Source organism: Hemiscyllium ocellatum, chromosome 1 (assembly GCF_020745735.1).
Source record: "Hemiscyllium ocellatum isolate sHemOce1 chromosome 1, sHemOce1.pat.X.cur, whole genome shotgun sequence".
NCBI lineage: Eukaryota > Metazoa > Chordata > Chondrichthyes > Orectolobiformes > Hemiscylliidae > Hemiscyllium > Hemiscyllium ocellatum.
This window is the reverse complement of record NC_083401.1, coordinates 105,008,004-105,022,744: the sequence shown is the minus strand read 5'-3', so window position 1 is coordinate 105,022,744 and position 14,741 is coordinate 105,008,004. Positions and strand designations below refer to the sequence as shown.

The 14,741-nt window shown below is 39.8% G+C and overlaps 1 protein-coding gene across 1 annotated transcript in view; it reads left to right on the top strand.

The window, feature by feature from the left end:
* The window catches only part of chrna9a (cholinergic receptor, nicotinic, alpha 9a), a 31,415-nt gene that overhangs the window by 13,925 nt on the left and 2,749 nt on the right, over positions 1-14,741 (top strand). Inside the window, exons 3-4 of the mRNA XM_060825312.1 lie at positions 9,338-9,492; positions 12,586-13,118. Coding sequence (XP_060681295.1) covers positions 9,338-9,492; positions 12,586-13,118 — 688 coding nt within the window. The remainder of the gene's footprint in view (positions 1-9,337; positions 9,493-12,585; positions 13,119-14,741) is intronic.

The following is a 14,741-nucleotide window of genomic DNA, read 5'->3' as shown; positions in this document are numbered from 1 at the left end:
AACGTGGTGCCACTATTTAAGAAAGGTGATAAGGAAAAGCCAGGAAACTATAGACCAGTGAGCCTGATATCGTTGCTGGGCAAGTTGTTGGAAGGAGTTCTGAGGGACAGGATTTACATGTATTTGGAAAGGCAAGGACTGACTAGGGAAAGTCAACATGGCTTTGTGCATGGGAAATAATGTCTCACAAACTTGAGGTTTTCTTTAAAAAAGTAACAAAGAAAATTGAGGGCAGAGTGGTGGACGTGACCTACATGGACTTCATTAAGGCATTTGACAAGGTTCCTCATGGTAGACTGGTTGGCAAAGTGAGATCCAGTGGAGTACAAGGAGAACCACCCATTTGGATACAGAACTGGCTTGAAGGTAGAAGACAGTGGATGGTGGTGGAGGGTTGCTTTTCAGACTGGAGGCCTGTAACCAGTGGAGTGCCACAAGGATCGGTGCTGGATCCACTGCTTTTTGTCATTGAATATGAATGATTTGATGTGAACATTGGAGATATAGTTAGTAAGTTTGCAGATGTAGTGGACAGCGAAGAAGGTTACCTTAGATTACAATGGGATCTTGTTCGGGTGGGCCAATGGTCCAAGGACTGACAGATGGAGTTTAATTTAGATAAATGTGAGGTGTTGCATTTTGGAAAAGCAAATCTTAGCAAGGCTTATACACTAAATGGTAAGGTCCTGGGGAGTGTTACTGTAAAAAGACACCTTGGAGTGCAGGTTCATAGTGCCTTGAAAGTGGTGTCGCAGGTAGACAGGATAGTGAAGATGTTCAGTATGCTTTCCTTTTTTTTTGGAGCATTGAGTGCAAGAGTTAGGAGGTCAAGTTGCAGCTGTACAGGATATTGGTTAGGCTACATTTGGAATATTGTGTGCAATTCTGGTATCCCTCCTATAGGAAACTTGATAGAGTTCAGAAAAGATTTACAAGGATGTTGGCAGGGTTGGAGGGTTTGAGCTATAGGGAGAGGCTGAATAGGTTGGGGCTGTTTTCTCTGGAGCATCGGCTGAGGGGTAACTTTCTAAAGGTTTTTATAAAATCAAGAGTAAATAGACATGTCTTTACCCTGGGTTGAGGGAGTCCAGAATTCTGCATAGGTTTAAAGTGAGAGAGGAAAGATTTAAAAAGGACCTAAGGGGCAAATTTTTCACACACAGGGTGGTACATGTATGGAATGAGCTGCAAGAGGAAGTGGAAGAAGCTGGTACAATTACAACATTTAAAAGGCATCTGGGTGGGTATATGAATAGGAAGGGTTTAGTGGGATATGAGCCAAGTGCAGATAAATGGGACTAGATTAAGTTAGGATAGCTGATTGACATGGACAATTTGGACTAAAGGGTCTGTTTGCAATCTATACATCTCTATGACTCTCTATAATCCACCTAACTCTCTTTCAATGTCACTTTCCAGCACTTGTCCCATATCCTTATATGTTTTAGTGTCACATATAAATATAGCTGAAAATGTGTTGCATCCAAAGAGCAGGAGAACTGATGTTTCGGGCATGAGCCCTTCTTCAGGAATGCTCCTGAATGCTCCTGCTCTTTGGATGCTGCCTGATCTGCTGTGCTTTTCCAGCAACACATTTTCAGCTCTGATCTCCAGCATCTGCAGTCCTCACTTTCTCCTCCTAAATATAAATATAGGTGTAACATGTAATGTTATGAATGTTTCTGCCTCCACCATCTATACTGACAATGAGTTCCAGATTCCCACCACTCTCTAGGGTGGGAAATAAAAATTCCATGCATTCTTCTAAACCTCCAGCCCCTTACCTTATATCAATGCCCTTGTCATTGATCCCTCCACCAAGGGGAAAAGTTTCTTTCCATCAATCTCTATGCCCCTTATAATTGTTTTATAACTTAATCATGCCCCTTCTCAATCATCTCATGGAAAACAACCCCAGTCTAATTCAATCTCTCTTCATAATTAAAACTCTCCAGCCCAGGCAACGTCCTGGTAAATCTCCTCTGCACCCTTTCCAGTGCAGTCATTCCCTCCTACAATATGGATTCCAGAAATGCCTGCAATGCCGTAGCTGCAGCCTAACCAACATTTTAAACAGTTTTCAGCATAACGCCCTTGCTCTTAGACTCTCTGCCTCAGCTTATAAAGACAGGTACTCCAAGTGCTGCTTTAACCACTTTATCTACTTGTTCTGTTGCCTTAAGGGAGCAGAGGACGTGCTCACCAAGGTCCCTCTGATCCTTGGTGTTTTTTAGGGTCCTGACATTCATCGTTTATTCCGTGGCCTTGATTGTCCTGCCCAAGTGCATCATCTCAGACTAATCCAGAATAAATTCCATTTGCTACTGATTAGTCCACCTGACCAGCTCATTCCTATTCTCCTCTAAGGCTAATCGGCTCACAATTTACCACATGTTTCATATCGAATGTGCTGATTACCCCTCCTACATTCAAGTCGTAATCATTTATGTGTACCACAAACACCAAAGGCCCGAACACTGATACCTGGATAATCCCAAAGCAAATCAAAGGACTGCAGATGCTGGAAATCTGAAGCAAAACAGAAATTGCTAGAGAAACTCAGCAGGTTTGATAGCATTAGTGCAGAAAGAAGAGTTAAGATTTTGAGTCCGGTGACCTGAAGGGATCCACTAACAAAGGCAATGACCTACTGGTATTGTTGCTGGACTGTTCATCCAGAGATCCAGGTGATGATCTGGGTTCAAATCCTGCTACAGTAGATTGTGGAATTTGCATTCAATAAAAAAAATCTGGAATCAAGAGTTTAATGATGACCGTGAATCTATCGTCGGTGGTCAGGGAAAGCCCAACTGCTTCACTGCTGTCCTTTAGGGAAGGAGACTCCCATCCTGGCCTACATGTGACTCCTTACCCACAGCAATGTGGTTCACTCTTAACTGCTCCCTGGGAAATTAGGGATGGCAATAAATACTGGCCTAGTCAGTGATACCTTTATCCCAAGAATGGATGTAGAAAAACTTTCCAATGTGTGCATCACATTCCGCATCATGGTGCAACAATCATGTACAAGTGCAAGGTACAAAGTTAAATCCTACTCCAATCCCTAGAATTTACTCTCATAATTTTACAGAGCAGAACAATCAACAGAAGAGAAAGAAATAAACATGCTGACAAGAAGGAAGCTCAATATTTTGGTTAATACTTTTAATACTTTCACAAAATAGATTGCAGCCGTTTCCACAATATAGATGTACTTACTTTGCGGTTCAATGTTTAAACGTTATGTAATTGAGTCATGCGAGTTCTCACGGAGTTCAAGGTAAGATCCTTGAACTTTGTATGCTTCCTGCTCTCTTTGGCATCATCACATTAGAAAGGTCTGCATCATTTTGCTATGATACACTGTATTTTTCAAAAGGCGAGTGCGAGTGTGCAGAGTATGTTGGGAGCCTATGAAGGAGTATTATCAGGACAAACAGCCCAATCAGTTGATGTAATACTAGCATACGAAGTATAGATTATGTAGGTCCAGGTAACGTATTTGCTTATCACTCTGCAAGCAACAGGCTCAGCACAAGTGTGATTTAAAGGGCTAGGCACCCGATTTGTAGGTGTGGTTATTTATTTAAATAAATTAATCAATCAATCAATTCTTGGGAGTCTGAAAACAGAAAGGCAGTTTATCATAGACATGAGGGAAACTGGATGAGCTGGAAAGTAAAAGGTCCAAGATTAAATCATCAACAATTTGCTCATCATGGCTGATAGCAGAATGAGGGTTTTCTGGTAGTAAAGAAGGAATGTAAACCCACCATCCTTAATGCTAATAGTTATTCTGGATGTCATCGGGCCCCATTATTTTGACTTGGTTTCACCTTCTGCACAGCTATTACTTTTTTTGTTATAACTCCTTTCTGCCACTTTGGTTACTGATAAGAAATTAATGAGCTAGGAAGGGGTTAACTTGACTTCTGACCTTTATATTTGCGTTTTCTTGCAATCATGAAATGGGAATGAGTGAAACAGGGCCTCTTGGCTTTATCCAGTACCACTAAAACATTTGTGTGTTGTTTCCAATCAGTTTGCAATTGCATGGAGCATTTCTTTGTCAAGTGAGTCTAAGCAGAGTTACATTGATTGGTTAAGTAGAATAATGTAACATCAGATTAATCGATTAACATACTTTGTGTGATTATGACTAAAATAAATTCATTATGAAATGTTAATTTCCCTGCTAATCTTATACTCCACCTATCCTGTCAATCCCATAAGAATTTTGCATTTTTGAATGTAATTACTTCTCATTCTCCTAAACTCTGGAGATTAAAGGCCCTATCTGTAATCTTTCCACATAGAACAATCGCTCCATCCAAGGAATGAGTTTGTTTGACCTTCATTGCTCTCTCTCTATGGTAAATATACCTTTCTGTAGGCAAACTGTGACATTATTCCAAATGTGATGTCACTCTGTATAATTGCAGTAAGACATCTTTCCTCAATGTTTAGATCCTCTTGCAAACAAATGCCAAAATAATATCTGAAGACAGGAAGTTTCCATAGTCCCATAGACTGTTCTTTCATTAGAAGGAGATTATGGTGGTGAATTTTAACCTGAGGGTCTCCAAGTCTCAGGCAAGGTTGAGAAGGTGGGGCTTTTATGGTGACCTCAGCTGATGTTGAAATTGAACCATTGCCATTGGTGTCGTAGAGTCATATAGATGTACAGCATGGAAAACAGACCCTTTGGTTCAACTCGTTCATGCCGACCAGATATCCCAACCCAATCTAGTCCCACCGGCCAGCACCCGGCCCATATCCCTCCAAACCCTTCGTATTCATATGCCCATCCAAGTGCCACTTAAACGTTGCAATTGTACCAGCCTCCACCACCTCCTCTGGCAGCTCATTCCATACACGTACCACCCTCTGTGAAAAAGTTGCCCCTTAGGTCTCTTTTATATCTTTCCCCTCTCACCCTATGCCTCCCTGGACACCCCCAACCCAGGGAAAAGACTTTGCCTATTTACCCTATCCATGCCCCTCATAATTTTGTAAACCTCTACATGCTCACTCTGACACTTCAGGGAAAACAGCCCCAGCCTGTTCAGCCCTCGTATAACTCAAATCCTCCAACCCTGGCAACATCCTTGTAAATCTTTTCCGAACCTTTTCAAGTTTCACAACATCTTTCCGATAAGAAGGAGACCAGAATTGCATGCAATATTCCAACAGCGGCCTAATCAATACTGGATGCCAGTTAGTTTAACATCAGTAATTAGTAAGATTTGATAAACAGTTCTCCTCTAGCCCTCTTGTAGCTACTACTTACTACTAGGAGTTCTGCTTTCATGCATGTTTGTCTATCTGTGCCATCCATGCACATCTCGGACTTCAATTGCACCGTGACACCTGTCATGTGTCTCTACTTGTGTTGGTGCATCTTTCTGCTGTCCTCCACTTTATCCTCAGAATTGAGAAGTGTGTAGCTCAGAGTTTCTGGATGTAGGTTTGCTCGCTGCACTGGAAGGTTCATTTTCAGATGCTTTGTCACCATACTAGGTAACATCTTCAGTGAGCCTCCAGAAGAAGCACTGCTGATGTTTCCTGCTTTCTGTTTATATGTTTCAGTTTCTTAGGATTGGTGATGTCATTTCCGGGGATTCCAAATATTGAACTACAGAAGCAATCATCCCAACATCCACAAACTAAGCTGCATCAGAACATTATTTCAATGAACCATCACACACTGCAGCACAGTGGAACTACCCAGAGCAGAGGAAAAATCACCAATACAGCGTATTCAAAGAGAATGGGTACCCAATGAACACAGTCCACGGATTCCTCAGCAACAAACCCAAACAAGCAGACAAAACACATTCAGAAACATTAGCCACTCTCCCTTACATCAAAGACATCTTGGAAATGACTACTAGACTACTCAGACCCCTTGGCGTCATGATAGCCCACAAACCCACCAGCACACTAATACAGCAGCTAATGAAATTGAAAGACCCTACACAAACAACAAGCAAAACAAATGTCATCTACAAAATACTATGCAAGAACTGTAGCAAATGCTACATTGGACAAACAGGCAGAAAACTAGCCACCAGGATACATGAATGTCAACTAGCCACAAAACAATATGACCCTCTCTCACTAGTATCCTTACATACAAATAAGGAAGGACACCACTTCGACTGGGACAGCACATCCATCCTAAACAAGCCAGACGAAGACATGCATGAGAATTCCTAGAGGCATGGCATTCCAACTGGAACTCTATCAACAAACACATTGACTTGGACCCCATTTACCACCCCTTGACACAAAGAACAGGAAATGACATTACCATAGGAAATGACATCACCAACCCAAAGAAACCCAAACATATAAATAGAAAGCAGGAAACATCAGCAGTGCTTCGTCCGGAGGTTCACTGAAGATGTTACCTACTATAGTGATGAATCGTCTGAAAATGAACCTTCCAGTTCAGCGAGCAAACCTACATTCAGAAGACAATCTCTGTGGCTTTTCATCTCTGATGATGTGGCTGAAATGCTGACATTCTGGATGATGATGATAGAGATTTTGTCCTTGCAACATCAAGCACATCTATACTAAAATTCTACAATAAAAGTAAATAACTTTCTTAGCATCTATATTTCTAGAGCCTCTATTTTCTTCCACAGATGTTTGTTTCCCAGCTCTCTCAGGCATGCATTAAAATGGATAGAATGTACCATCATTTGAGTCTTTTCCCTTTTTTCAACATTGAGTTTGTTGTTAATGCATTGTTTTTCTTCAGAAAATTACTTCTGGTCACCTGTCTTTTTATGACTTTGATATCTTTTGTCTTCTATTATCATTTGTCCTAAGTAGACAAACATATCCATTTTGTTACTGTGTGACACCGTCAACTTCGATTGTGACTCTAGTTTTCCCATTGTATTCCTTCTGATTACCATTGATTCTGCCTTTTTTTGGTGTTCATTTTCAACTCACGTACTTTTAAATCTTACTTTATCTGTGATATTTTGAGGCCGCTCCTGATTCTGCAAATAGCATCGTGTCATCAGCGTATCACCAGTTTGTTCTTGCTTTCAAGCCGAAAGAACCTTTGACTCTCTGAATGTTTGTTCTGTTGATTGAATAATTTTGCCAACAGTTGAGACTCTTGGTCCACTCCTCTCTTCAGTTGAAACATACCCAATTGTCTATCTTCAAACCTGTTGCTTGTTATTTGATCCCTAAATAAGCTGTAGACCAATCACATATTATAAGGACTTTGTAGAAAGTGATATTTCACCAAAGGTCTGTATGAGTGCAATTGTTTGTTGTCTTTTTTTAAAATCCCTAAGTAATTTTGATTTTGGAATGCAGGGTAAAATTCCAATATTTTCTGATTATTTGCCACTGCTTCAAGTGTGGCATTAATGAGGATGAAGTAAATCATCTGTAACATGGCACATGCTAGTAGAATGGGCAGACAGCTGGAATATATGACAGATAGGTCTGTAGTGGTGTATTTTGGTAGGAGGGATGGGAAGAGACAAAATAGACTTAATAGCACAATGGTAAAAGAATATGCAGTGACAGAATCACCTGGGGGTGCACACACATCAATGTTTGGATGTTGCAGAACATATTGAGACAGTGATTAGTAATGCATTTAGGATCTTGGACTTCATAAGTAGAAGCATTAAGTGCAGAAGCAGGAAAGTTATGATGAATCTCAATGAAGCTCTGATTCGACCCTCACTAAACTATTGCATATGGTTCTGGTCATCACACTTTAGGAAGAATGTGAGTGTCTTTGAGAGGGTGCAGAAAATATTTACCAGAATTTTTCCAGGAATGGGAGGTTTTAACTACAAGATTTGATTTGAAAAATTAAGGCTGTTCCCTTGAAGCAATGAAGATTGAGAGGAGATTTAATTGCATCCAAAAGCTTTGAATCTTTTGGATAAATTAGACAAAGAAAATCTGTCCTCCTGATTACAAGGACTAACAGATTACTTAAAGGTAAGAGATAAAGGTGAGTGTGAAGAAGAACAGTTTTGCACAGCAAGTTGTAATGACTTGGAGCGTGCAGCTTTTGAGGTTGGTGCAATCAATGATTTCAAAAGGAAATTGGGTTGGCAGCTGAGGAAAATAAACGTGCAGGGGTATGGAGTGAAGCTGGGCATGGGTTGGCCAAGATTTCTCCCCATAGAAGTGAAAGCCACTATAGTCCCAGAGAACCATAGGCTGTTCCCTCATGAGAGAGACAAATGACTACAGTGTGTTTTAACCTCTGAGGAGTGAGGTTGAGAAGGAGGGGTGTCTATTGGTGACTTCATCAGGTATGAGAACCCATACTACAAGAAATTGTGATCGACAAGGAGCTTAATGTTAAATGTAGCCAAACTCTTGTTGATGGGAGATAGCTGGTTCGAAGAAAAATTCATGAGCGATGTGGCTGTTTCATGTTTTATGCAATTACTTCTTTTTAAGTGGTTTGCTCATGCACTTTTTTTTCTAGCTATGTTTCCAGATACAATTGAAGGCAGTCAACTTGCTAGGTAACTTAACTGCTTAAATTTCTTTAATAAAAGTAAATATCATTGGTTGACCTGATAGTTCTAGTATGGCTGAGATGCTCTTTGTTATTGAGGATCACAATGGCAACTTATGGGGAGTTCAGTTTTTCCTTGAACCTGGACATTGACAAGTCCTAGCAATGAATTGCAATGCGCAAACTTTATCTGTTTGTTTGGTTATGTTATTATTTATCCTGACAAAACCAGGCATACTGCGGGAAGCACAAATGGTATGAGTAGGTCTGGGAGAGTTCATGTAGGTGTGAAAACAGGACTAAGGATGCCATGGAGGTTGGGAGTTGGGAGTGAAATTGGCCCAGTAGAATTAGAAGTTGGATAAGGGAAACATTGAAATCACTTTAAAGCCCTTCAGTGAAAACAACAAATACTGGAGATCACTGCAGGTCAGACAGTATCCATGGAGAGAGAGACCAAGCTCTCTCTAGTCCAGCTCAGACAAAGTGCCATCTAGACTCAAAACGTTAGCTTGCTCTCTCTCCATGAATGCTGTCTGGCTCACTGTGATCTCCAGCATTTGTAGTTTTCAGCACAGATTCCAGCATCTGCAGTAATTTGCTCCTATTTCAAGCTGTTAAGCCTACTTGTAAACAGCTGTGAATACTTGGAAAACTCTTAAAAGTACTTGGGTAAACAGTAGCACTCCCAAATTTATTTGTTGATTGTTGCGTCCTATAGCTGGGAGAGGAATCCTATCTGATTCAGCGTATAAAAAAGTAAGACTGTAGGGTCAGCAGTGCTTTCCTTCACTGTAATTTACTTCTATTTACTTGTAGGATGAAAGGAACCAAATCTTGACAGCTTACCTTTGGATCCGACAAATCTGGTTTGATGCTTTCCTCAAATGGGACCGCGACAAATATGATGGGCTTGATGCTATCCGAATACCCAGTAGCTTTGTGTGGAGACCTGATATTGTTCTATATAACAAGTGAGTTGAAATCCATTGCTTTGTCAACAATTAAAACATTTCAACTGTGTCTCATTTCCAAAGAGCTTAATTTCTATAATTGGATGTTTTTGAAAATTGTGATATGTGAAAATATTGATTTACAATTTAAAAATGTTAACATTTAGTCAGTCGTTGGAACAAAATCCTGGAGTTCCCTCCCTAATTGCATTGTGGGTCTACCTACAACATGTGGATTGCAGCAGTTCAATAATGCTGGCACAGCCAACAATATACATGTCCACAAGCAAATAAGAAAAAAAATTGTAAATATCAGTCATAATATAATACTCAGATTCTGATTTCATTACATTCTGGCATATCTGTGATATTTTGCTTTCAAAATATTACAGCATGGACAAAAGATCTTAATTCCAGACGTGAGGTGAGGTGGGAATGACTGCCCTTCACATCAAGACTGCATTTAATCAAGGTGTCAAGGAAACCTAGCAAAACTAGTCAATGGGAACCATGGGAAAAGCTCTCTGCTGATTGGAGTCTTACCTAGCACAAAGGAAAATGGTTGTAGTTGTTGGAGATCAGTTGTTTCACCTCCAGGATATTTCTGCAGGAGTTAACCAGGGGAGTGTCCAAGGCCCATCCATCTTCAGCTGCTCCATTAATTAGCTTCCTTCCATTGCAAGATTAAAAGTGAGGATGTTCACTAACAACTGCAGAATGCTCAGTACTATTTGTGACTCCTCAAACACTGAAGCAGTCAAATCCAACTGGATAATATCCAGGTTTGAGCTAACAAATAGCAAGTAACATTCATGCCACAAGTGCCAGGAAATTACCATCTCCAATAAAAGAGAATCTAACTACTGTCCCTCGATATTCAATGGTATTGCCATCACTGAAATTCCAACTATTTATATCTGGGGAATATAATTGGCCAGAAACTGAACTGATGTGGTCATATAGATATTGTGGCTATAAAAGCTGAGCAGAGACTAGCAATCTTGCAGTGAGTAACTCACTTCCTAACTCTCCAAAGTGTGTCACCATCTACAAGGTGCAGATCAGGAGTGTGATGATATACTCTCCATTTGCCTGGATAAATGCTGCTCCAATAACATTTAAAGCATGATACCATTCAAGACAAACAGCCTACTTGCTTAGCACCAAAGTGTGTCCGATCTACAAGATGCACTGCAGAAATTTGCTAAAGAACCTTGTTTGGCACCATTCAACCCACAACCACTTCTACCTGGAAGGACAAGGACAGCAATTATATGGGAACACTACCATATAGTTCCCCTCCAATGACTCACTGTCTGACTTGGAAATATATCTTCATTCCTTCAGCATCATTGGGTCAAAATCCTGCAATTTCCTCCGTAATAGCATTGTAAATCTAGCTACAGTGCATGGACTGCAGTGATTCGTGAAAGCAGCTCACTACTACCTTCACAAAGATAACTAGCAACAGACAATAAATGCTAGCCAGTCAGCAATGCCCACGTAACACATCCCACAAGTGAATTAAAAAACTCTTCAATCTTTGTTTATTTTAACTGCTTCATATATCTACACCATCAACAAACTGAGAGCAGTTTCCATTTTTAATGCCCACACAAATATATTTGTCCATTTGAATGTTAATCGATTTTCTTGAAAAAAATGTAATATATTGATTACTACTTGATCTTATTCATATTGAAACTTCAGTAAATAAATTCCAATCTGATAACTATTTTTAAATACCATCAGACTAAAAATGTAGTTATGTTAAGGTTGTATGTTTTAAGGTATGAATGTTAAAGTCTCCATTCTGTTATCTACAATACAATTAGCACCAGTAGTGGGCCATTCAGACCCTTGAACCTGTTCTTCTATTCATAGAGTCATAGAGGTCTACCGCACATAAAAAGGCTATTAAACCCATCGAGTCTATGCTAGTTGAAAACAACCACCTAACTGTTCTAATTCTATTTTCCAGCCCTTAGCCATAGCCTTGTATGCGTTGGTATCATAAGTGTCCATCTAAATATCTTTTTAAGTGCTATGGCCTCTGTCACCCTTACAGGCAGTGAGTTCTAGACTCTCACTACCCTCTGGGTATAAAAATGCTTCCTCATATCCCCTCTAAGCTTCCTGCCCCTAAACCTAAATGAGTGAGTTACTCTTTGGAGGGTCGATGTGGACTGGTTGGGTCGAAGGGCCTGTTTCCATACTGTAGGGCATCTAATCTCATATTCATAACTAAAACTGTTGAGGCCAGGCAACATTGTAGTAATAACCTTAAGTGCCCTTTCCAGTGTGACAACATTGCTCCCATAATGTTGATTCCAGAACTGCACAAAAAACTCTAACTACGGTCTAAATAACTTTGCACACAGTTCTAGCTTAACCTCCCTGCTCTTAAACTCTATGCATTGGCTAATAAAGGCAAGTATTTAATATGCCCTCTTAACCACTTTATCTACCTGTCCTGCTACCTTAAGGAACTGATGGCGAAGCACATACAATAAAGTTGATTCAGTAAAGATCAGTTGAAACACTCGACCGACTGTTTAGCAGTGAAGATGAAAAGTTCTGCTATTTGTTTAAAAGAAGCAAATGAAAAACTAATTTCGTAGTTGAATCAGGCATTGAGTAGTTTAACAATGGAGACCAGGATAGTGCTGGTTTGATCCCTGTTCTGTCCACAATCAGTGATAGCCAGAACTCTGATAATTGACACAAGCACTGACCTCAGCACCCTCAAATAGATATAGAAACTAAAGATACATTGCCTCTGGGAAGGCAAAAAGATTAGGCTTGACACGCATTTTTCATACTTGAATAGTTGACTTGGATGTGAAGAAATTAGATTATGGGATCATGGGTCAGGTTTTCATGGAAGACTGCTTGAGAAATAATAGTTTTGCAAAGAAGAAAAGCCTTCAGTAGAGAATGAGGGAGGGTACAAAAAAAACAAAGAATAAAGTTAAAATAGTTAATTTCTAGATGGCTGTAATAATTTGTATTGGTGAAATTATTCAATACCTTTTTCTTTAGCTATCTTTATCTTACTAAATAGACCTGTGTGTAACTGACTGCTGTGGGTGCTTTGGTAACTTGTTATTTTAGAGCTGATGATGAGTCTACAGGATCCATGGAGACTAACGTGGTGTTAAGATATGATGGGCAGATTACGTGGGATTCTCCAGCGATTACAAAGAGTTCCTGTGTAGTGGACGTGGCCTACTTTCCATTCGATGATCAAAGGTGCAACCTTACATTTGGCTCTTGGACCTACAATGGAAATCAGGTTGACATCATTAATGGACTTGACAGTGGAGATCTAACTGATTTTGTGGAGAATGTGGAATGGGAAGTCCATGGAATGCCAGCAACAAAAAATATAATAACATATGGGTGTTGTTCAGATCCTTACCCAGATATCACCTACACAGTAATCCTCAAAAGAAGGTCTTCATTTTACATTTTTAACTTATTGATCCCATGTGTAATGATCTCATTCCTAGCACCATTAGGATTTTATCTACCAGCTGATTCTGGAGAGAAGGTGTCTCTTGGTGTGACTGTGCTTCTGGCACTGACTGTGTTTCAGCTGATGGTTGCAGAAAGCATGCCTCCATCTGAAAGTGTTCCACTGATTGGTAAGTGAACAGCCTTGAGCAATGGTAATCATAGAATTCAGGAGCATGGTTAGGCCACTGAAGCCTCTTGGAGCATGTCTACCATTCAATAGTAGAGTATCATAGTGGATTTTCTATCTTAGTGCCATATTCCTGTTTTCTTCCTGCACCCCTTGATGTCTTTACAATTTCAACATTTATATGTCTCTTTCTTGAATATATTGAGTGACTTGACCTGCATAGCCTTTTGTGGTAGAGGATTCCACAGATCCATTGCTGTTTGAATAAAGAATATTTTTTTTTCTCTCAATCTTAAATGGTCTACCCCGCATCCTGAGACTTTGACCCCTGGTTCTAGACTACCCAGCCAGGAAAAAAACATTCTCCCAACATTTAATATGTCCAGCAGCCATTAGGATTTTATATTTTTCAGTCAGAATCCCTTTTATTCTTCTAATCTCTAGCAAATAGAAGCACAGTTGAACATTCTTTCCTAATAAAACAGTCCTACCATCCCCAGTACCACCCTAGTGAACTTCCACTGCACTCCCTTATGGCAAGTATATTCCTCCTCGGGTAGGGAGACCAAAACTGCATGCAGTACTCCAGGTGTGCATGCAGTACTCCAATATACTATAGGCCTTCCTAATTGCTTACTACACTTATATGTCTACTTGGCTGGTATACAATGACACCGAGATCCTTTTGTATATCTGTATTTCCCAATACATTACTATTTAAATAACTGTTATTTCATGTTTAGCCACTTTCTACTACATCTGCCATGTGTTTGTGCACTCACTCGACTTGTCTAAAACACCTAAAAGCCTTCTAAAAAATCTCTACCCCATTCAGTTTTGTGTCATCGGCAAAGTTGGAAATGTTGCATTTGGTTCCCTTGTTCAGGTCATTCCTATGTCATATACTGAAGCACTGATCCTTGTGTTATTCAACTAGTCACAGCCTGCCATCTCAATAAAGGTCCATTTATACCCACTTTTGTTTCCTGACTGTCAACAAATTCTCAATCCATGCCAACATTATCCCCTATTTCACATGCTTTAATTTTGCCCACAAACCTCTTTTGTGAGACTTTATCAGGAGACTTCTGAAAATCCAGAAACATCACATTTACTAGTTCACATTTATCTATTCTTACTAGTTGCATTCTCAAAAACACTCCAGATTTGTTAAGCATGATTTGCCTTTCATAAACCCATGCTAGCTTCAGTTAATGTTTTCCAAGTCTTCTGTAATTATGTATTTTATAAGACACTCTAGCATTTTCTCCATTGCTAATGTTAGGTTTGCTGGTCTGAAATTCTCTTTATTTTCTCTCCCTCCCTTTTTAAGTAGTGGGGTTACACTTGTCATTCTCTAAGCAGCTTTAACCCCATTAATTTCCTTGTCACTATATTTTCTTAATAATACTGATTTCCTTCAATTTGCCCTTTTCACTAGACTCTTGGTTCTTCGATACAGTTTGTGTCTAAACAAGCTTTCTGTCAAATACCTGGCAGGGTTATGGAAGTGGGCAATGGCTTAGCAATGGATGCATGGTTATGGAATTAACATAATCCAGAAACTCTGAGTTGATGACTTTGTTCTACCAAAAGACACAAAATGCATGTATAAGACAATGAA